We start from the raw sequence: 21,681 nt of genomic DNA, 5'->3' as shown, positions 1-21,681 counted from the left end.
GTAGCTCTGGCACGGTGACAAAGTTGCAAAAAAGTGACTTGAGGTTGGGTCATTCAAAGTGACCTGGTGACCTGACCTTGAAAGGTAGGAGGTTCAAACTTGCACACCATGTGTAAAATTGATGAAGGAATAGTCGTACCAAATTTCGCGGCGCTACGCGCCGCAGTTTTCCCGCTATTCGCGAGAAACCTCAGGGGGGGGGGGGGCGCATATCCACCCCCCCGTCGGTGCGCGGGTATATACCTAATGGGGAGGTCGAGAAATTGACCTGACCTTCTTAGGTCATCGATATCAAAATTCCGAGATATACAAATTGTAGCTACTAATGACTTATAATATCCTGCGTCCTTTCAAAGGCCTCCGACATCTACTGTAGCTCTGACACGGTGTCAAAGTTGCAAAAAAGTGACTTGAGTTTGAGTCATTCAAAGTAATCTGGTGACCTGACCCTAAAAGTTAGGAGGTTCAAACTTACACACCATGTGTAAAATTCATGGGAGATTAGTCATACCAAATTTCGCGGCGCGTAACGAAAATCCTCAGGGAAGCAGATAACCGCCCCCCCCCCCGTCGGTGCGCGGGATATACCCACATTCTAGTGAACTAATTTTTTTACATAAAAATATTTGACCTCCAAATTGTAAAAGACAGCTCCAGCATAGATAGTATAGTATGATGGCGTCATATGTAATATCGTATTTTTAGACATCCGACTAATGAGCTTGGAGTGATACTACTATTACCATAGGATCGAACGTGAAAAATAACTCGGAAGTCAAGTGTCCCATAGGCATACTGTGCGATTCGCCTATCTCCCAAAGCAAGATGATCGCATACATGTACAAAATGAGTTTAGCCATATGATCGCATACCATAAGGTGACCCTACGTGATTGAACTTGACCTGAAATGACATTGACCTCGAACCAAGGCTTCTACAACTAAGAGACGCAAATAATCTCTTACGTAAAAATAAGCGATGATGTTGGGGTTAGGCAAGGGATGTGGTTGCACCAACCTATGTGGTTATCTTGACCGTTGCAAGTGCAGAAAACTGATAGGTCTGGGGCTAAAAATCAAAACCATAATAGCAGAATGGCATGTGTAGGAGCTCCAATGGAGCCACGACCCCTTGTGTAATCCGGAGCTAGCTCGTTACTTCACGCGCGGGAGATGTTTCAGTGTGCGCTGTGTGGACTGCCGTCGTTTCGCACGTATTCACACCACACTCATTTATGTGTTAGATCTTCATGTACTCGTGTTTTCTTATCGAATGTGGGCATGTGCAGTTTTCTTAAAATGCATACCTGACCAATGACCATCGCAATTTTTAGCATCGCCGATTTCTTTTTTTGTCTTTTTTTTCTTTGTCAGGCTCACCATGTGAGACCATGACTGCTACTGTGTTCGAGCCAATCAATCAGAATGCCAGCTCCTAAACACAATAACACTGTGTTACCAACATATATTGGTGCATAAACGATGTGACATGACAATTGACAAAAATGAAGAATGACACAAAATGACGATTGGACAATGAAGAAAAGACACCTCACAATAGACTCGAAGGGTTGTTCAGCTGCAGCTTAGTAGAAGTAGCGGCCGTAGAAGGGCAGGTGGGCGGAGCTGTAGCCGTACGAGAAGCCAGAGGCCGGACGGATGGCAGGCACGCCCGCGTAGAAGGACGGAGCCACACCGGCGTAGCCCGAGTAGACGGTCGGGGCGTAGCCGGAGTACACAGCCGGGGTGTAGACGGGACCGTCGGTGTCGGGGGCGGCGGCGGCAGCGGCGGCGGCGGCGGCGTACAGGCGGGCGTGCTCGGCCTTGGCGGCGACCACCTCGGGGGTGTCGCTGACGGGCAGAGGCGCCACGGCGCTGCGCTTCTTGCGCGCGTCAGGGGCGGCCTCAGCGGCGGCGGCAGCCTCGTCGTACAGCCGCTGGAACTCGGCCTTGGCGGCCTTCACCTCGGCAGTGTCGTCGACGGGAGCCGGGCCGACCAGCGAGTGCACGGGCGCGGCCAGGTCGGCCTTCGGGGCCACCGGCAGGTTGGTCGCCTTCACGCGGAAGCCGGCGGCATCGGCCACGTAGCTGACCGTCTGGACGATGCCGTTGGCGTCCCTGTAGCTGTACGAGCCGACAGTGCCACCGTAGGCGTTCTTGTTCTCGTGCTTGGTGCTCTGGCCGTCAGCGTAGCCGTAGCTGTAGCTGCCGAGCTCGTCCTGGGCGTGGTACTGAGAGCTGACGGAGGCCGGCACGGGGGCGGCGTACGTGGTGTACGGAGCGTACGAGAACGGGGCGGCGTTGTAGGTCGTGTACGGGGCAGCAGCCGTGTAGGTCAGGGGATGAGCATTGTAGGTGTTGTAGAGAGGAGAAGCGAGGCTGTTCCCGGCGGCGTAGGGGAATCCCGCGTAGCCATACCCAGCGTAGGGCAGGTACTGGGCTGCCGCAGCGGCCAGGACAGCGGACACGATCACCTGCAATAAAACAAAACAAAACAAGTCATGTAGTTGCACACAGCTAAGCATTAGTGCTGGATCCTATATATATGTTGCTTCATGAGTACTTGCTTAGCAATTGCTTCCACAATCCCATTAACAACTGAAAACAGTTCTGAATAACTAAGATCCTAAACATGAATGAAGTAGCCGGTGGTTACCGAAAAAGTTAACAGGGAACAATATGTTGCGTTTCCCTAGTCTGTCCACTCACCAGGACTTTCATGGTTGAACTCGCTGGTGACTGTGGTGTGTGAGGCCCGGTGGAGGCCGGTTTTATACCGCGCTGGAGTAGCCCCGGAGGCAGGCAGGCGGGAGGAGCCACGCCCGTCTAGGGACACCGGACTGACCGCCGCGCCTGGGATCTCTGAGACCACAGGTGCTACCGCATTCCAACCCGGAACGGCCTGACTGGTCGCAAACCGACAAAAAGCAGCAGTCGAAACATTACGTTGGTATTGGGTCAATCTTTGGCTCTATACTATCTCATCCAGCTGATGTTGCTGAGTGGGCACACCTTTTCATGCATCTTTTCTGCACATGTTGTGAAAATTTCAGACCAAGGGCTTTCAAGCTGGCTACGCAAAATGTTCAAATAGTCAACATTTTACCTTTGGTGACCTCTGGTGACCTAACCTTTGACCTGACCCAAAAAATGACCGAAGTGTTTTCGTCCTTACTTTGGACGTTCTTTCGATTGCCGCTTACCGCGTGTCGCTACGTGGCCCAGGAGCCGAGTTAGAAGGGGGTTGTTCAGACACCCCCCCCCCCGACCCGGCGCGGAATCTCAGAGCACCGGCCCGGCGCGGGTTAAGGTCAAAGGTCAGGTCACCAGGTCACGTCAAGTGACCTCACCTCAGAAAAAGTTTCAATCCTCGTCAGAGCTACACCGGCTGAACGATCCCCAAGAAACTTTCAGCGATTGATAAGAGTAACAGTATGCACAAAATGTATATCTCGAAATTTTGATATCGGTGACCTAAGGCCAGGTCAATTTTGCGACCTCTCCATTAGGTATAAGTCAATGGGAGAAAATAGAAATGCGCCTCTTGTGGACGAATGGTGTTCAAACCCCTCTCAATCATCGGTTCATGGGTATTCATGACACACTGAATCAGAAAATGCACCTGTGACCCTTTTGTGTGCCCTTGAGGTCATCTCAGGTCATGAACGGTCACCAGCAGTTTTTTGGCTATAACTTTTGATCGAAACATGCTAGAGCGATGAAAACACGTCAGATGTATTCAGCCCGACTATACGGATCGACTGATATGCAACATGATCCTTTCCGGTCAGGTCATGACCTTTACCTGCGTTCAAATTTTCAAAATGACCTTTCAAGGTCAGAGAATAGTTCATTCGACGCGTCTCGACGAGAGGAACACGTCCACGATGCTGGCAAAAGCTATGTCGTGGCTTGCTTGAATCAAACACAAGTTATTACCGAAAAACATTTTACGTGAAAACGGCTATTTTTACAGTTGCTCTATGGAGGCTAAACTATTGACCTGAGGTCAAATCTGAGAACGACAATCAGAAAGGTCTGTAAAAGGGCTATGGAATGCGTTTTTTTGCGGCGCTGTATCACTATTGGTTCCCGAGTTAGCCGTTGGCAGTTTCCAAAATTGTTGAAATGGCATACATTTGACCTTTGATGACCTCTGGTGACCTGACCTTTAACCTGACCCAAAAAAAATGACCGATGTGTTTCCGTCAGTATTTTTACGCTCTTTCGAATGCCGCTTACCGCGTGTCGCTACGTGGCCCAGGAGCCGAGTTAGACGGGGGGCGTTCAGACATCCCCGGCCCGGCGCGGAAGTCGCGGAGCACTGGCCCGGCGCGGGTGAAGGTGGGATGGTCACTTAGGGGAGAGTGGGGCAAAGCGGCCACCCGGGGCAAAGCGGCCATCCATCGTTTTAGCCCTCCACAGCTGGCGTCAGTTCCAATTTATGATTTCCAATTATACTTCTCTTTGCGGTCGTTCGAATGAGCCAGACCGGGGTTTCAGGCCCATCGCCATTGTTCTGTGAAACACGGAAAGGCATTTCTTGCCAGGTTACCAATTATGTTTACAATTTTTAAATGTTATTTTATTCCATAACCGTTTGGAATTTTTATAAGCGTTTTTGTCCATGCATTGCGTGGTTATCGTACATGCCTTCTACCAATTTTAATGCTTTTTACCCCACTAATAGCTGAGCTGGAATATTTTTGTCTCGGACGGTATGCGCGGGGCAAAGCGGCCGGGGCAAAGTGGCCAGCCCCCAATTGGCCATAAGTTGTTTCCATCTGGATAAAAACATTATTTATATTCAAATGTGTCGTCATGCATTCATCTTGGCCACTTTTCGGTTACATGAGTTACCAAATTATGCAATTAAATGTTTTTCCAAGAAAATTCTTTCTTTGTTTAGCAATAGGTGGGAAGATAACAAAGTAAACATCCATCTTCCTTTAAACCTTGTCACCATCAAATACCCTAGTCGTGCATGAGGCAACTATTCTGTTTCTCATATCGGGACTTGAGAAGTCGCCAGTGGCCGCTTTGCCTCAGGGATGGGGCAAAGTGGCCAATATGCTATAGGTTTAAAGTTTTGTCAATATATCTCATATGTGAACGCCTTTGGAAATGAAACGCAGTTGGAATAAAAGACAATTTAATAGGGATCACATTGGTATAGAAAGAATCTTTCCAAGTTTAAAAATCAAGTGTCGGCATCGTTAGAAACGTTAGGGTGGCCGCTTTGCCCCACTCTCCCCTACATCTAAATCCTAATTTACCCGGTCAGCTCCGGATGGGCTGGTCCCGCCCGACTCCCGACAGTCACCTAGCGGCTCATCCAAGGTCAGATAAATCGAGAGAGATATATACCATTACCAAGGACATAAGGGTGAGTACTGAGCATATCAGACACCCGATAAATAGGGCTCAAGCTGGCACGGCTATTTACATGTGAGTGTTATATCATTGTTCATGTAGGGAAGGACTGTGGGCCTGAGTGAGGTGTAGCGCATGACTGAGCCATGTCATATTGACTCCGACTCCTGGCAGAAATGTGAACTCCGACCGACTCCTACTCTAACTCCGATTCTGACTCCGCAGCCCTGCCTCTAAGGTGACCCGTTGAGCTGAATTCTTAATCAAAATTGGTTACCGTTTAACTCATTGTGCAACATGCTCATCTGAGACTTTTCTCATATTTTTCTTTAGTTTGTTTACGACTTACGTTCTGCAGCACCTATGCCTTCATGGTAGTCAGGTCTCAGGACTTGATGCAAACTCAGGTGCCTCTTTTGGCCTCTCCTGATGTCATATCGACCTGAAAATCTCAGGACTGAGAATATGACCTTGTCATATATGTTCCAGTTTTCGATGTGGAATCAAAAGCGCAGTCAGTGACAGTATATGTGTTTCTGACCTTATGTTGACCTGGTGACATGACCTCAGGTCGCCATGTAAGAAACTAGCTCAACACCATTTCCACAAACCACATAAATGTTATTACGTTATGAACATCTAAATCCGTTCCGAGTATATTTATTTACACAATATCAGCGCTCAAAACAACATAAGCACTGCAAAAAGGCACTCAATGCCGTCCCAACATGAAACAAAACACAACAAACGACAACAAATGACGTTGAAAACTCACACCCCATGCATTCGCGCGGCGCGACTCTCGGGTTCGGCGGCATCCGCGGTGCCCTGTGCGTCCGCAGCGGTCACCGGCACCAGCTCAGCACTGAGGACCGCGTGGGCAGAGATGAAGTCGAGCCGCATCAGGTCTCTGAACGCCTCCAGGTCTGTGTCGGGCACGGCGCTGACACACGGTACGTCCAGGTGCTGGCAGAGCCGGGTCACCTCGGCCACGGCCAGACGGCGGTGCTCGCCCTGATCATCGGCCCTCTCGGAATCTCCGAAAGCCAGTGCGCCCTCTCTGCTGACCAGCGCCCAGGCGGTGGGCTCGTCCGCGGACTCAGAGGTCAGGTAAACACCTGCAGAGAGTCGCAGGTCAGCCGGCTCTGGCGCGGCGCAGGTGCGACGGTGGCGCCGCAGCCGCGGCAGGTGGCGCCGCTGCAGCGGGCGCACTGCCACGCCAGGCCGCGGCATGGTGCCCGTCAGGCAGGGCAGGCTCGGGTGGCGCGCGAACAGTCGCTGCTGTTCCTCGAACGTGACACGTGCGCCGTGCTCAGCGGCCACAGAGGCGAGCGTCGGCGCCAGCTCGGTGCTGACGCCCTCAGCACGCACTGACGAGCTCCAGAGCCGACTCAGCTGCGGTGCGCGCAGCAGGTTCAGAAGCCGGTGATGGCTGGCGGTGTCGTCCCCCGCACACACGTGCAGGGTGGCTCGCTGCGGAGTCTCGTGGGTGACGGTCACCACGGCGGCATCAGCAGCGTCCCCGCCGGCAGCGAACACCTCGAACGGCGCAGTGTTGATGCGACGGAGAAAGAGACGCAGCAGACTGCGTGTCTGAAGTCCATGGGCCCCATACCTCTCGAGCCGCGGTAGCAGTGCTGACAGGTGCTCCAAAGAGAGCTGCACCACACGCTCCACACCCATGGCAGCTAACAGGTGGCAAGCAGGCGTCGGTAGATACCGTAGAGAGACCGAGACAGGCGTCTGATGAACTCAGGACAGGCGCCGATAGTCGAGGGATCGGACGATTGCCGGTTAGACAGGCGGACTGAGGTGGCCACAGGGCAACGGTCCCTCACAGACTGATGAGAGCAGCTCGGACCGCCTTACAAATACCCACCAGACGATAAACAAATGTCGATCCGCCGCCCCGAGCATGCGTCACTCGTTTCGTCACAGCTGAGGGCAGCGGAGACGTTTTTCTCGGGTGGTCTCGGACTGAGTGGAGCGGCTGGTGGGGACATACACAATATCACATTGCGGGCTAAAACTGGAACGAACCGGCTTGATACCACTCTGGAATGTACAGCTCTGGTGTTTATGACAGATCTACGACGCTATATGAGGATGCTTCCGGAGAGCGAAGGACACTGAATGTCTGGCATTGTCATAGATGTATGTATTTTGTATATGTGTCCTAGCTACGTAAATGCGTGGGCGCGGACCACTTCGTCGCAAGGCATGTATAGCGCGTTTGTGGTGGCATCGCGAGGGCGGAACTCGTGCCGCATTCTCAGAGTAGGGTGGGTAGTGGTGGTGTCAGTTTCTGGCGTTGCATGGTGTGTCATGTTCTGACTCATGCGATCCGTGTCTTTACACGCCCCCTTTTTCAAGCAATAAACAGCTTTATCAATTTACGAAGCTACGAATTACGTTGCCAGCACCCAAAATTATTTTTGAAAGTTGGTTTTAAATGATTTTGTCATTTAATTTAAAAAATATGACTTTCAAAAGGCTCTGGGCGATTTATTTTATTATTTCATTTACATCTACATAAAATTCACGCTGCTGAGATGTGAACTTACGTGATTATAACTGCCCTTTTCTACTTGGCAAATTTTTACGTTCTTTTTTACCAGAGGATCGTTTGTTTAGATCATTTAACGTTTGCAAACATTATTCTTTATCAACGTTTATTCAATAAGCAAACACAATACACACAACAAAAAGAAAATGACGTATGACATTGCCTTACAAAAAGTAGGTGCCGCTTCCCTGGTGACCTCAGATGTTTTTGAGTGAAAGTGTGGGTGTACCTTTCCGCGTTTTATAGGTGTATGCAATGCCTACATATGGGCATAACAGTCAGATAGATGAGTCGCATCAATGGTAGTTCACTTGTGCATAGAAAGGGAATGGAGCATATCATTGCGAATAACATGCTTGGCGAATGTACGTAAGCAAAGCATGTAAAACAACACAATAAGCATGCTAGAAAAGATAGGAGGCATAACAAATCACAATTACAGACCTAATCAGAGCGTTGAGCACTTCGAAGTAAGCTTTATCACAGTATTATTATTATTGCTAAAGGAAGAATAAGAATGCATTTTGTTGCTTACATTGTCTAAGAATAAGATACTAACTTATGACACGTTCCAATATATAACGATAACATCGCAGATCAGAAAGCTTATTTCATTGTAACATATTCCTATGATGGCCAGACCATATGAAAGTAGACCATATGAACACAAATTGATGTGCGTACAGGCACGACAAAGCATTTAAAACATCGGTGCAGAAGTGGAAATTGTGCTTAGAAAATTGCGAATCAAATGCCTCTTATTTTAAAAACTGAACATGACATGTGTAACAGTAAAACCCGTGTTCTAACTTCTAAAGTAAGCTCAGTTATCAGAGTACATATGCAATCAAATAAAGCACAACTAATTAACCCGCGAGTTGCTGGGGGGGGGGGGGGGGCGTTAAACGCCCCCACTTTTTTCGCCGGGCCATAGCATAAATTTGCCAAATTTGCCAAAATTTGCCAAATTTTGGGTACCTGTAGGGAATTAATTGAAGTTTATTGTGACAAAGTTTCAAAAAAATCGGTCGGTAAATTTTTGAGATATCGAGGTTTTAGTGACGTCATGATTTCTGAGTTTTCGACCAAAAACGGCATATGTTCAAAAAATCATATAAAATCACAGAATAGACATACAGACATGCCGTAAACGCCATTAGACTGCCAATACCATGATCAATCAAATGGCTATCTTTGATTATTGATTATCGTTCCGCATTTTCCATAATCTTGAACTGAATCTTGGCAATTTTTCGTGACTACTTCACGACCATGATACATGAATTTCTTAAATTGAACTTTTTGAGCCAAACACGTACACATATGATAAAATGAATGTCACCATCGTGTTCTACGCCCCAAATTACCTATAAAACATCTGTCACAGGCTCCGAATATCAGTTTTGATTTTCGGGGATATGTGCCTACCCGGTTGACCTGACCTTGACCCTGACCTATGCTTGACTGACCCCTACATGGAGCTGACACTCTTGTAGGCCTTATAAGATGGATTGTGCACCGTTTTCACAGAGTTTATGGCGAGAGGCGCCCATTGCGAAGTCCTGAAGTCCATGCTACTGAAAGCCCGATTTCAGGTGTTTGACCTGACCTTGACCCGACCTGTGACCTCAAAATTCAACTTTAAAGTACTCATCTGAATCGTCTCATCGCGCTCTTTCGTTTGCCGCCTCGTGCGTTTCGCTGCGCCTATTGGTTCTCGAGTTATCGGCTGGGGGCGTTTAACGCCCCCCCCCCCCCCAGCAAACGGTGGGTGGCGAAATACCCCAGCAACTGCCGGGTTAATACCCAACAGCTCACGCAATAGCACAACTCGTGTTCATAATTAACGCATTGCCCTCAAGTTCAACTACACAGCACAAACGTTCTTCACTGGCTCTGTGTTTGCGATTTCGAAACGTTTTGGAGCCAGATCACCGTCAAATATTTCGCACAAGTATGTCGCAACGCACCCATAGCAGTTGAGCGCAGGCAGTGCAAGAAATTGGGCCATTTCTGCTCTGAGTGCGGGACGCCCTCGGTCGTTGCCTCAGCAATCTTCAGCACACTGTTGGTAAAACGGAAACTGTCTGTCAGCCATTCCGTCACCAGGCAGCTGGTATGCATTTATGTTAGTTATGTTAGTTATGTTTTTTTTTCGCATCAAATATCGTAAACTATGTACTTACACGTTTCCGATATCCTAAGAACTATGATGTGTCTTATTCAGGAAATTTATCAAATATTTCAGATACGGTAATCATCTAACTATTCCAGATCACAGCTGTTACATTCCAACAGCGTCGCACCACAGCTGCTGAACCAATACAACTCACCTATTTGCTGAATCAGGGGTTCGTATTGGTGTTGGTGTTGGTGTTGTCACCACCATTGTTGGTGTTCATTGAGTTGTCCTCGTTGGTGGTGGTAATGGTGTCCATGCTGGTCTGCATGGCTTCGTTGGTGTTGGTTGGTGAGTTGGTGATCGTTATTGGTGCCGAGTTCGTCAGTGTGTCGTCGTCGTTGTTGGTCAGGGTGATGTTGTCTATGTCGGTCACATTCACTCCGCCATTGCTGAAGCCAGTGTTGCTGGCGGTGCCGCTGCCGATGCCGCGCAGAAGCTGGAAACTGGAAAGAAAGAAACAGTTTGAATGTTTGATTTTTAATTAAAGAGCGTGTAAAATATCGAACAATTAGAGAACAAGTAGAAAAAGAAGCATTCCTCCGCACCGACCGTATGGGCCAAAAGCTTTTAACCCGCGCCCTGCTGGGGGGGGGGGTGTTTGAACACCCCCTTGTGGTTTTTCGCGAATGTCTCAAAAACGGCGGCGCGGAGCGCCGCCGTTTTTGGTACACCTTATCATACATCGATTCTACACATGTTGTGAAAATTTCAGACCAAGGTCATTCAAGGTCAGGTCACCAGGTCACTTGAAGTGACCTCACCTCATAAAAAGTTTCAATGTCTGTCATAGCTTCACCGAGTGACCGATCGCTTTGAAACTTTCAGCGATTGCTAAGAGAAATAGCATGTACAAAATGTATATCTCAGAATTTTGATATCGATGACCTAAGGTCAGGTCAATTTTGCGACCGCCCCATTATAAGTCAATGGGAGAAAATTGAAATGCGCCTCTTTTGGACGAAAGACATTATAAACACTCCCAAACACCGAATTACAAGTGGTTTAGACACACAGAACATGAAAATGGTGTCCGTGACACTTGTTTATGCCCTGAGGTCATCTTGGGTCACGAATGGTATCTAACAGTTTTTCGCAAATAACTTTTGATAGAGGCATGCTAGAGCGATGAAAACGCCTTAGATGTGTTCAGCTTGACGATACGGATCGACTGATATGCAACATGACCCTTTCCGGTCAGGTCATGACCTTGACCTGAGGTCAAATTTTCAAGTTGACCTTTCAAGGTCAAATTATAGTTCATTCGATGCGTCTTGACGAGAGGAACACGATACCGATAAAAGTAAGCTAGTACAAGGCTTGGGTCAAAAGTTATTGCAGAAAAACTGTTTCCGAAAAAAATCGGCTATTTTTGCAGTTTTTGCCCCCTGCAGGCAAAACCGTTGACGTTAGGTCAAATCTGAGGGAATTACTCAGAAAGGGCGTTAATAGGGCTATCGAATGCGCTTTTCCGCGGCGCTGTAGCTCTATTGGTTCCCGAGTTATGCGTTGGCTTCTTGGAAATTTTTGACATTCGACCTGGAAATCGGCGAAATTTTGCCTTCATTGACCTCTGGTGACTTGACCTTTGACCTGACCAAAAAATTGACCGAAGTGATTTCGTCATTATTTTTGACGCTCTTTCGAACGCCGCCTTCCGCGTATCGCTACGTGGCCCAGGAGCCGAGTTACAAGGGGGGTGTTCAAACACCCCCCCCCCAGCAGGGCGTGGAAATCCAGGACCCCCAGCCGGGCGCGGGTTAACCTGCTAATGACTGCAGGGGGGGGGGGAGGGAGGGCTCTACAGAGCCCCCCTCCCGTTTTTTCGGCAATATCTTCTAAACCGTTTGACGGATGAACACGAAACTTGCGGTACCCTCAGCGGCATCAATGTGACACCTTACTTTCTGGCTACCATAGTTTGGCCGGAAATGACGTCAGAGTGACGCCATGTCGGCCGATTTTGATGCAAAATATTGAAGTACGGCAAACGCTCTCAAGAGCAATTTCTTTGCATCGTGGACTACAAATACAGGTAGCTGTCAAACTGCTATCTCGGATTTTCAAAATTTTGAAAATCTTGAAAATATGATTTTACAATTACAAAAAATTGTTGATATTTGTTTTCGCAACAACCAGAATATATGTATGTGATAGAATACACACTGATATTCAGATGAATATGACCTCACATGACACAGACGACATTGTTTTTGAAAGATACGAGTAAAATGGACCATACCTAAAACATGCATTACGTGACCGATACATGACATACAATTTTCGTGACCTAGGATGACCTGGCCTTGACCTGAAAAATTCGAAATAAAAGTGCGGTACCCTCAGGCAAAGACCACTATATACCACTATATATAGTGGTCTATCAGGTCTATGGCTCAGGGTATCTAAGGCATATATCAAGGAGTGGGTGAACCAAAAATGATCCTGATCGGACTTGTCAGCCGGCGGTCAGAGCCTAAATTGTGAACAAGCAAAAATGCCGATTATTTTTACTTTGACCTGACCTGTGGCGTGATCGGTGACCTCGAGGTCAATGAAAATAGGTTTCGCTCGACAGTATTCCTAGGGCTATCAGACGCCGTTTGAATTTAGACGATCGGCTCAGTAGTTTCGGAGATAGGAGGAGGGTTCTTCTGGAGAGCCCCCCCCCCCCCCAGTCACTCGCGTTATGGAAAATACCCCAGTTATGCGCGGGTTAAGCGCAGGGTTGTCACTGCAGGCGCCTGAAATGCTTTTTGTTCAAATTGTCGATAGCGTTCGATGTTTATGGCAACATGTGCACTAAATATACAGCATACACGGTATGATAAATGACTAACTAATTGATACCTAATTAACACGTTTCAATTTATTTTTCAAGCTTTCTGTGAAGAACAGATAAAAGAACAGCAAAAGTACTGTATGTACATACAAAGCCCACCACCACCTGTCTGCACCCGCCTTGTGACTCACCGATCAGCCCCGTCAACGATTGTTTGTGTTTGTGTTGGTGTTTGTGTTGTCACCACCGGTGTTGGTGTTCATAGAGTTGTCGGTGACGGTGGTGGTGGTGGTGTCACTGCTGGTCTGTGTGGCCGTGTTGGTGTTGGTAGGTGAGTTGGTGAGAGTGATGGTGACCGTGTTGGTCATGGTGTCGGAGTCGTTGTTGGTTGTGGAGACCGAGTCCGTGTCGGATACGGTGACCGCGCCAGTGCCAGAGGTGCTGCCTCCATTGTTTATACTGCCACTGGAACAGACAGAGAAGTCTGTCAGAAAACAATGTTGGTGGTTTCATGATGGCTTTGTTTCAATATCCAATTTGGAAATTTAGAGAAGGCTTCGAATGGTTCAACGATACTTGTGTATTTTGATATATGATGGCAGTTTTTCATGATGAAAATATATAACTATTAAGAAATGATAAATAACGTGGCAGAAACGTAACATATTATATTATTAAAATGACCAAAAGATGAAATAAGCTTCCTTTTACTGCCATCTGAAGAGGCTGGAAAGCGGAAACTCATTCCAAGTTTTGTACCATTTTATCATGAAAGGTTTACATTTCTCCCAAGTTATCGATCATCTCTGATTATCTGTACTTATGTTGATGTGCACTGTAAGAAAACCTTTGATAAAGAAAGATGAAAATGTGTTTAAATGTCAGATAAAATAGGAAAAATTACAAAGGCGCAAAATTAAGTGTTACATAATCTGTTTTATCTGGATTTGAGTCCGTCCAACGATGTGCAGCAACATGCAAGATGCGATTTATATGTAAACTATGTTTGGCATGCATGCTATTGTTTGTATTTACGGTTGTATTTGCATTTGTTTGTATTTACAGTATTTACACTCTTGTAAGTTCATGCTTCGAATGTAGTTAACACTTGAAGGTGTGGCCTGGTTTCCTACCAGCTTTTAAAGTTTAATTTACCTACCAGTGCACAAACTTAAAATAAGCTAATTTTGGTGACAACAAAAATAATACCACAAATCAGTAACACACATATCACAGCAAACAGCAGGTGACACATATTACCAAGGCTTCCTACTACCGTGCAAATATGAATGTTCACCATGGGATATTGACCAGTTCCGTTCGCGCCCGAGCTTACCTGGAGAGACCGAGCAGGTAGACGAGTCCCAGCGCTGGTATCCAGAAGCTGGTGCTGAGGAACTGTCCCAGCGCACTGCTGACGTTCGTATTTCTAAACTTCCTTCGCGATGGTGCATTGCACGCACAGGATAGTCTTTTATCAAGCACAGGACCGCGCTCTGGAAGAGATAAGAGTTGTTGCTTTTGTTGTTGCTGCTCCCGGTGCTTTTGCTTTTTCTGCTGGTGTTGATGACGAGCATATTCCTTCTGTTGCTCTTCCTGGTAGTCCTGCTGATGCTGTCCTTGATGTTGCTCGTATCGCTGGTGCCGCGGAGGGTCTGGCGGTACCTGATTGCCTTCAGACCACTGAACTCGGCGGGACGCCATCCATCGGCGCAGACCGTGGAGCCTCCTGGACATCATCCTCGGAAGCCAGGTCATCGCATTCGACACTCTCGACCACAGCCTTCGCATCCTGCTGGGCACAGTGTTGCTGTTCCAAATGGCCGCTCCCTGTCGCCTGTTGATGACAGGGCGACTGGCTCGTCTTGTCAGGTACCCTTCAGAAGAAGTGGACGAACCTTCCCCGGGATCGAATTCTCCATATACGAAGTTGCGGGATATTGAACTATTGGTCACCGACTTCTCAAGTAAATTTCTAGTCATGGTCCTTCGAGTCACTATGCCCGAGCCCATACCGTCAGAGATACTACTGTTGCCGACATGACGATATGGCGCCGTGGTTGTCCTGAGCCGGGGATATCTCCACGTTGCATAGGACTGTTCAGTCACATTAGACCCACTCTTTTCATTGAAATGCCTCACGGTATCAGAACCCGTCTGGTTCTCACCACTGGATGACTGCACCGATCTTTCCACTCTGCTGGCCACAGCGCCTGTCCCTGGCAAATTGTCAATAATATCCCTGACAGTTCTGCTGGAACCCTCGCCGGCGTCGGAAGCCCGCAAGGTGACGATGTTACTCGGTGAGGTGATTTCTTCCATCTCCGTTTCCTTGTTGGTGACGCTGCTCGCCATCGTTTCATTTGTCGAGTTATGCGTCGTTCTGCTTAGGGAATGGGCCTCGCCTTCAACCAGTTGAATGAACGTATCAGTCAGACCTGAAAAGTACAAAACGCCGACGTTACTTTCTGATTACTTTCGAAGTGGTTGCATTATTGCGATGTCATTTTCTGCATTCCTAGAACCAGCCTGTATATCTAGGTTTGTAGTTTACGGCAAGCAATATTGTCGGTAGACATTGACGTGCTTTGCGGGTGTAATATCAACCGCGAAAGCGAGTGCCATTTCACACTTCTTCGATGAAACGCTGTTTGGCGACACGAGCAATGAATGGCACAACGAGTCGCGGACGCAGTCTAGAACCCTGGGCTTTTTATGGAAAGACTATATGCCGTGACGAACAGGTGAAAAATCAGGTCGATTCACTGGGTGGTCCATATGACACGCGCTCCATTCCGGCTCGTTTAACGCCAGGCTTTCCTGCAGTTGCGGAGCGTGAGCCGGTCTACCATCGTGCGATGTAGGCAACTGCGATTACATCGTCTACCAAGAATCGGTACAAAACTGGTTTGTCGCTCAAATGCGAGTCTATAACATCTCCTGATAAGAGCTAGGAATTAATGACTTGGAAAAATAGTGACTTAAGTCACGGAGATATGTGGGCGCATGAACGTATGAAGAAGGTAGGTGAAAAGGAGATATACCTACTTTTGCACCTGATATAAAGTTGAAAAAGCTCCTATGCATCGTAAAACAACACACTCAATCACAAACAACACATGCATACAGTTATGTAAATACATATAAGTGTTTAAAGATTGGATATGAAGATGGATAACTTTTTTATAAATATTTAATGTCGACTTTGGCACGCCATGGCATCAACAACACATATAGAACGTGGCGAATTGGCTTGATGTCAGCCGCGTGTGTCATGGTCCATGAATGATGATAATGTGCGATTATGAGGAAATAACACCGGCAAACAAAATTACGGGGTATTAAATCATGCAGCATAGCAAAAGTGGGCTGGGACGTAATGAAACAAATGACTTAAGTGCTACAAAAATACGGTAAAATGAAAATCTCGACAAATTATTGCCTTATACTAAGTACAGTTCTCATGATTTTCACGCGTCCGGCTGATTGCTAAATGCTAGATAAAAGCTATCGCCCACGCCCAAAGTTACCACTCACTGCCCGTGTCTTCACGCGGATCTCTCACCTGTGACCAGATGCTGGTACACGTCCTCCAGTTGACCGCACGAGCCCAGACCAATGACGCCGGCCAGGAGGCCACACGCTGGCTCGGAGCGCGTGACGAAGAACCTGCCTCCCACGGCGGCCGGCCCCACCCAGGCGGCGCCGACCGCCAGGAAGGCCCACAATAGGATGGTGACGGTCGCCTGAATATAGAACGGGTGGTGGTTAGAGGAGTCGTTTTTTTTAGTATCCAAGTTGATGTAGATGGACAGACTGTCGAACAGCACCTTCGTTCGAATCAATACAGACACAGTAGTAGGTAAGTACAGGTTCAGTACTGTTCAGGCAGCGTACCTTGACCTATAAATTACACGCGGGTGATATGATCAACCAAACGATAAACACTGAAAGATGGTATGCCGGTGTAGGCTGTAACATAAGCATGAGTGGTGTTCCATGCGTGTCAATGGCGACACGACAGCTGTTGCGCAATGTCGAGTTGCGTCAGCAGTTTTTCATTGAGCAGGAACGTCTAGACTAGGACAGACATGATTAGTGGTGCGCTGTTCTCGTTCTCAGAAGCGTGCATGTCCAACTTTGGACGAGACTAACCTTGAAGCCTCCCTCCACCACGCCTGGAGGTTCGGAGTCGAGTGCATCTGCCCTGGAGCACGCCTCCTGGCATTGGTCGAGGCGCACTGGGCCGGGGATTACTTCACCGCTGTATGGAACCGAGCCCCTAAAATCAACAAACACATCGGTCACATAATCACCAGGCCCGTGCTGCGGAGTACGACACGGGACTAACTGCACTTTGTGTAAGATCTGAAGATAACTGGTTCGTTCAGGCTGCAGATCTGCACTGGTTTTGGAAATCGTTAGGCGCGGAAGTCCAGATTTTACCGGTTTTGCCCCTGCAGATGTCCAGATTCACTTCTTATCGCAAAGGGCAAAATAACAGAATGCCGACTTCTGGACTGACTAATCACGGGACTCAAAGTCAACGACGCACTTAAAGGATGGGAGAGCAAATTTGCATGTATTTTTTCTTTATCAGTTAAATTGTTTTTATTCTCCGTTCAGAAAAAGACGGAATAATTAATCCATCAATAATAAAAATCAACAGCACAGCACTATTCAAATGATTTTTTTTATAGTGCATAAAAGCAAGCCGTAGATAATCAGATTTAATTGTCAAAATATACCAACGTCTTTCGGGAATAGTGAAATGTTGACAACGATCATTGATCAATTCATATGACCTCAACTGACCTCTATTTAGGTATCCATTGGCCATTAGTTGCAACCAGGCCATGATAGATTGCTATGGATTTCATCATCGTATAGTTAACCAGAACTATACGCCACATCACACTCACCTGATCAGGTGGTACTGTGTGAGTGCCCGGATGACATCAGTAAGTCCTTCTTTGGTCTGATCAGCCAGCAACGCCGAGACGCTGGCTGAGTCCGCGCCGAGAAGCTGCTCGAGGTCTCCGGGGGCACCCACCGAGCCTGCTGGCTTGCTCCAGTTGATGAGATGCGGAGGGACGTTCGACGTGGTTCGTAAGCCCAGGCCCATGTCACTCCACTTTTGATGACATCATAAGGGGGCCGCAGGACAATTAATGGCGCGGTGCGCCACAATCGCTCCCAAGCTACTTACCAACAGCTGCCATTTTTGAAAATACTATTTTGAAATAAAGATTCAAATAATGAAAATATTGTAATAAAGTTGTAGCTGAAATCTATACCATATCTAAAAACTTACTGAAAAATGATTTATTCATAGTAAAAATATAAGCTCGATGCGTTTTTACGTTGCTTTCCTGCTGCTGCAGAGGGTTTTTAAATCGTCTGTATCTTAAAAACCGGCCATTTCTTAGCATATTGCTACTCTTTTTTGTCGCTGGAAAATTGGTTGGGCTTTCCATTGACATCAACGGTTGAGCGGTATGTGTAGAGTGTCATCAATAATCTTCAAATGAAGTTAGTCATTTTTACGTTGTAAAGGAATGGAGTACCCCTTGCGAGCATCAGGGGTGACGTCACTCAGGATCTGTCTCTGATTGGTCGGCGGGGGAGTGACTGTACCTTCTATAGATGGCCTTGCGTAAGCCTTCAGTGGTCGGCTCTCGGCGATTGTAGTTTACCGTGGAACTTAGATTCTGTCTGAGCTGAGATATGAGCCACGGATTGAGTTGAACGCTGAGGTCGGGGCCGTTAAGTGATGCGATATGTGATGTGCTCTGTGAACGGACTGCGTTTGGTTGATTGTTCTTCGTACCAAGTTGAGGTCGTGGTCCATGATGGTAACTCTCAGCAGAACCATGTTCTCTGGTGACCGGTGGTGTTCTTGGCGCCTCAGCGACTAGCACTCGTCGGATGTCACTCGGGCTGGCACGCTGGTCTGAGTGCGATACCTGGTGTACAACACTCAACTGAGTCGTAGTTAGATCAGGAGAGGCCGGCTCTCTTTCCCCGTCTTTATGTCGCGGCTTATATGTTTTGTCAACAGAGGAGAAAGCTGATTCCTTGGTATATTTTGGAGCAGGCGGCCTCACTCCCGCTGTGCCTCGAAACGTCACATGAGGGTTTCCTGACGCAGGATTACGGGACATCCAGTCCCTTCGTGTCAAGTGCGTCCCGTGTCTGTCCTTCATCGAATTCATTAGAGGCACTCTTGTAGAAGTCGCCGAGGACGATTGTCCCAGTGATGGTGGCTGCATCTTAGTCTCTGGCTTCACTGGGAGATGTAACGCTCCCCTGGACTTCCCAGTTTTCCTCTGTGATAATGGCCGACCGGTCCTGCGGTGGACATGATTAAATTGTATTTTAGGCTGTCCCCCTCTTCTCCTTCCGCCGCCCTGGCCCACCGATACCACTGGCATAGGCCTTCGGCTCACCACCACTGGCAGCAGACCGACTGAGAGAAGTGACATGACCGAGGGTGGTCCCTGCTCCGGTGCCGGCTGTGACGTCGCCGGTGACGTCAGTCGACCAGTGACGTTCGTCGGGAGTGACTTCACCGAACTGGACATCATCAGAGGTAGCATCAGCGGCAGCAGCGTCAGGAGAGTTAGCGGCAGCCACAGGGAGCGACACAGTCTCGAGAGAGGCTGCAATGATGGCGGAGACGAGCCGAGAAGACAGTGCGATGGTCCCATCGCTGTTGAGGGACTCATCGTTTCTGGGTTGGAACTAAGCTGCGTAGCTGGACGCTCCAGTCTTCCGAGGCAATGGGCCTCCGTAGAAAGCGTTAGATGACGCGTTCTGCCGCATCGCTGAAAAGGAAAAGGAAAATCCCGTTAATGACAAACCTCGCATACTACTGATAACATTTAAGTTGACATATCTTTTCTTAGAACTCTGCACCTAGTTTCACCAGTTGACTACCAGAGCATCACAGACCACACATATAATTTCTTATTTATTTGGCACTTCAAGACAAACCAAACAGAGAGCAAAGACCGAAAGATTTAGCTACGAACTAGAGGATGACAATGAGGTGATGCACTGGATAGATGGTGCAAGCAATAAGCATACCCACTCGCACACAAACTGGAACATCTATTAGATGTTCCGTTTAGCCCTTGGACTAATATCAGCTGCGACATTTGCAGACACGTGTTGAGAGACGCGCGACGATACGATTTCTCTCCAGCTTATTGAGCAAACAATGCAAGACAAATTGCCGTGGAAAACTGTGGTCAGGGTCTGCTGGCGCATTTAGGTAGATGCATAAATCACTTATTTTGCAGTTTCTGTTGCAGACTCGTTATTTATTCGCATTAGCGTGCCACCACCATGACTACACAAAGGTCTTTGATGCGTGATGAATCATTCGCTCGCTGTTGCGCAAAGATAATGGCCTCAGAAGTAGGTCTTAAGTCTAGTTCAATGACAATTTTTACCTTCTTTTTAATATCTTACCGGCACCATTTCGCCCTAATTTAGCTAAAGCTTAGCAGAAAAAAGCGACAGAATGTACGGCTCGTTATTAGACAATTCATTTCACCAAAGCATTATCTGAGCAGTGATTTCAGTATTGTTGCATTGTTGCATACTGTCGCGTTAAATACCGTCCCGTTTGTTAGGAAAATTGCATTCTAACTTGGAATTTGGCCCCATTTCAAGCCGGTCACGTTCAATGTTATCAGGTCATTAAGCTGGTCGAGAGAGTCTATGCGCTTATAATTCGATTCGACATCTCATTCTGAACATTTTAGCATCCTTTCTTACGTGCTTACCCTACCCACTTTGATCAGAGACACATATTGTCAAAAGAGAAACTAAAACTTAACCCTCGCCGGCACAGGGTTGATGTAACCTCTCCCTAAGGTTTTTCGCGAATAACTCGCGTAAAAAGCGGCCGATCGCGACAAAACTTTCAGTACCCACCCATTGATAAATTTTACATCTACCCAAAAAAATTATGACCCTGAATCAAATGACCTTTGACCTGTGACCTACTTTCCGAGACCATGTTTGCCCGTAATCGCGATTCGGAGTGTGTCGGCTCGCATTAGCCGCGCGTTTGCAAGCTTTTCGTGATTTCAAACGTTAACCCGGCAGTTGCTGGGGTATTTCGCCACCCACCGTTTGCTGGGGGGGGGGGGGGTTAAACGCCCCCAGCCGATAACTCGAGAACCAATAGGCGCAGCGAAACGCACGAGGCGGCAAACGAAAGAACGCGACGAGACGCTTCAGATGAGTACTTTAAAGTTGAATTTTGAGGTCACAGGTCGGGTCAAGGTCAGGTCAAATACCTGAAATCGGGCTTTCAGTAGCATGGACTTCAGGACTTCGCAATGGGCGCCTCTCGTCATAATCTCTGTCAAAACGGTGCACAATCCATCATATAAGGCCTAAAAGAGTGTCAGCTCCATGTAGGGGTCAGTCAAGCATAGGTCAGGGTCAAGGTCAGGTCAACCCGGTAGGCACATATCCTCGAAAATCAAAACTGATATTCGCAGCCTGTGATACATGTTTTTTGGGTAATTTGGGGCGTTGAACACGATGGTGACATTCATTTTATCATATGTGTACGTGTTTGGCTAAAAAAGTTCAATTTAAGAAATGCATGTATCATGGTCGTGAAGTAGTCACGAGAAATTGCCAAGATTCAGTTCAATATTTTGGAAAATGCGGAACGATAATCAATAATCGAAGATAGCCATTTGATTGTTCATGGTATTGGCAGTCTAATCGCGTTTACGGCATGTCTGTATGTCTATTT

General features: G+C 47.6%; 1 protein-coding gene and 1 long non-coding RNA gene across 2 annotated transcripts; both read right to left on the bottom strand.

Annotated features, from left to right (window-relative positions):
* Positions 1-1,447: 1,447 nt before the first annotated feature.
* LOC122391546 lies at positions 1,448-2,776 on the bottom strand. The gene is made up of 2 exons (XM_043385585.1): positions 2,709-2,776; positions 1,448-2,473 (listed from the first exon to the last, which is right to left on the bottom strand). The coding sequence occupies exons 1-2, from the start codon at positions 2,718-2,720 to the stop codon at positions 1,586-1,588; spliced, it is 900 nt and encodes a 299-aa protein (XP_043241520.1). The 5' UTR covers positions 2,721-2,776; the 3' UTR covers positions 1,448-1,585.
* A 6,981-nt stretch (positions 2,777-9,757) lies between these two features.
* On the bottom strand, positions 9,758-13,323 carry LOC122391559. The gene is made up of 3 exons (XR_006258369.1): positions 13,091-13,323; positions 10,272-10,563; positions 9,758-10,003 (listed from the first exon to the last, which is right to left on the bottom strand). It is a non-coding gene; the product is annotated as an uncharacterized LOC122391559 (long non-coding RNA).
* Positions 13,324-21,681: the final 8,358 nt, after the last annotated feature.

This window comes from Amphibalanus amphitrite, unplaced genomic scaffold (assembly GCF_019059575.1).
Source record: "Amphibalanus amphitrite isolate SeventyFive unplaced genomic scaffold, NRLGWU_Aamphi_draft 000444F_arrow, whole genome shotgun sequence".
NCBI lineage: Eukaryota > Metazoa > Arthropoda > Thecostraca > Balanomorpha > Balanidae > Amphibalanus > Amphibalanus amphitrite.
This window is presented reverse-complemented; position numbering and strand designations above follow the sequence as displayed.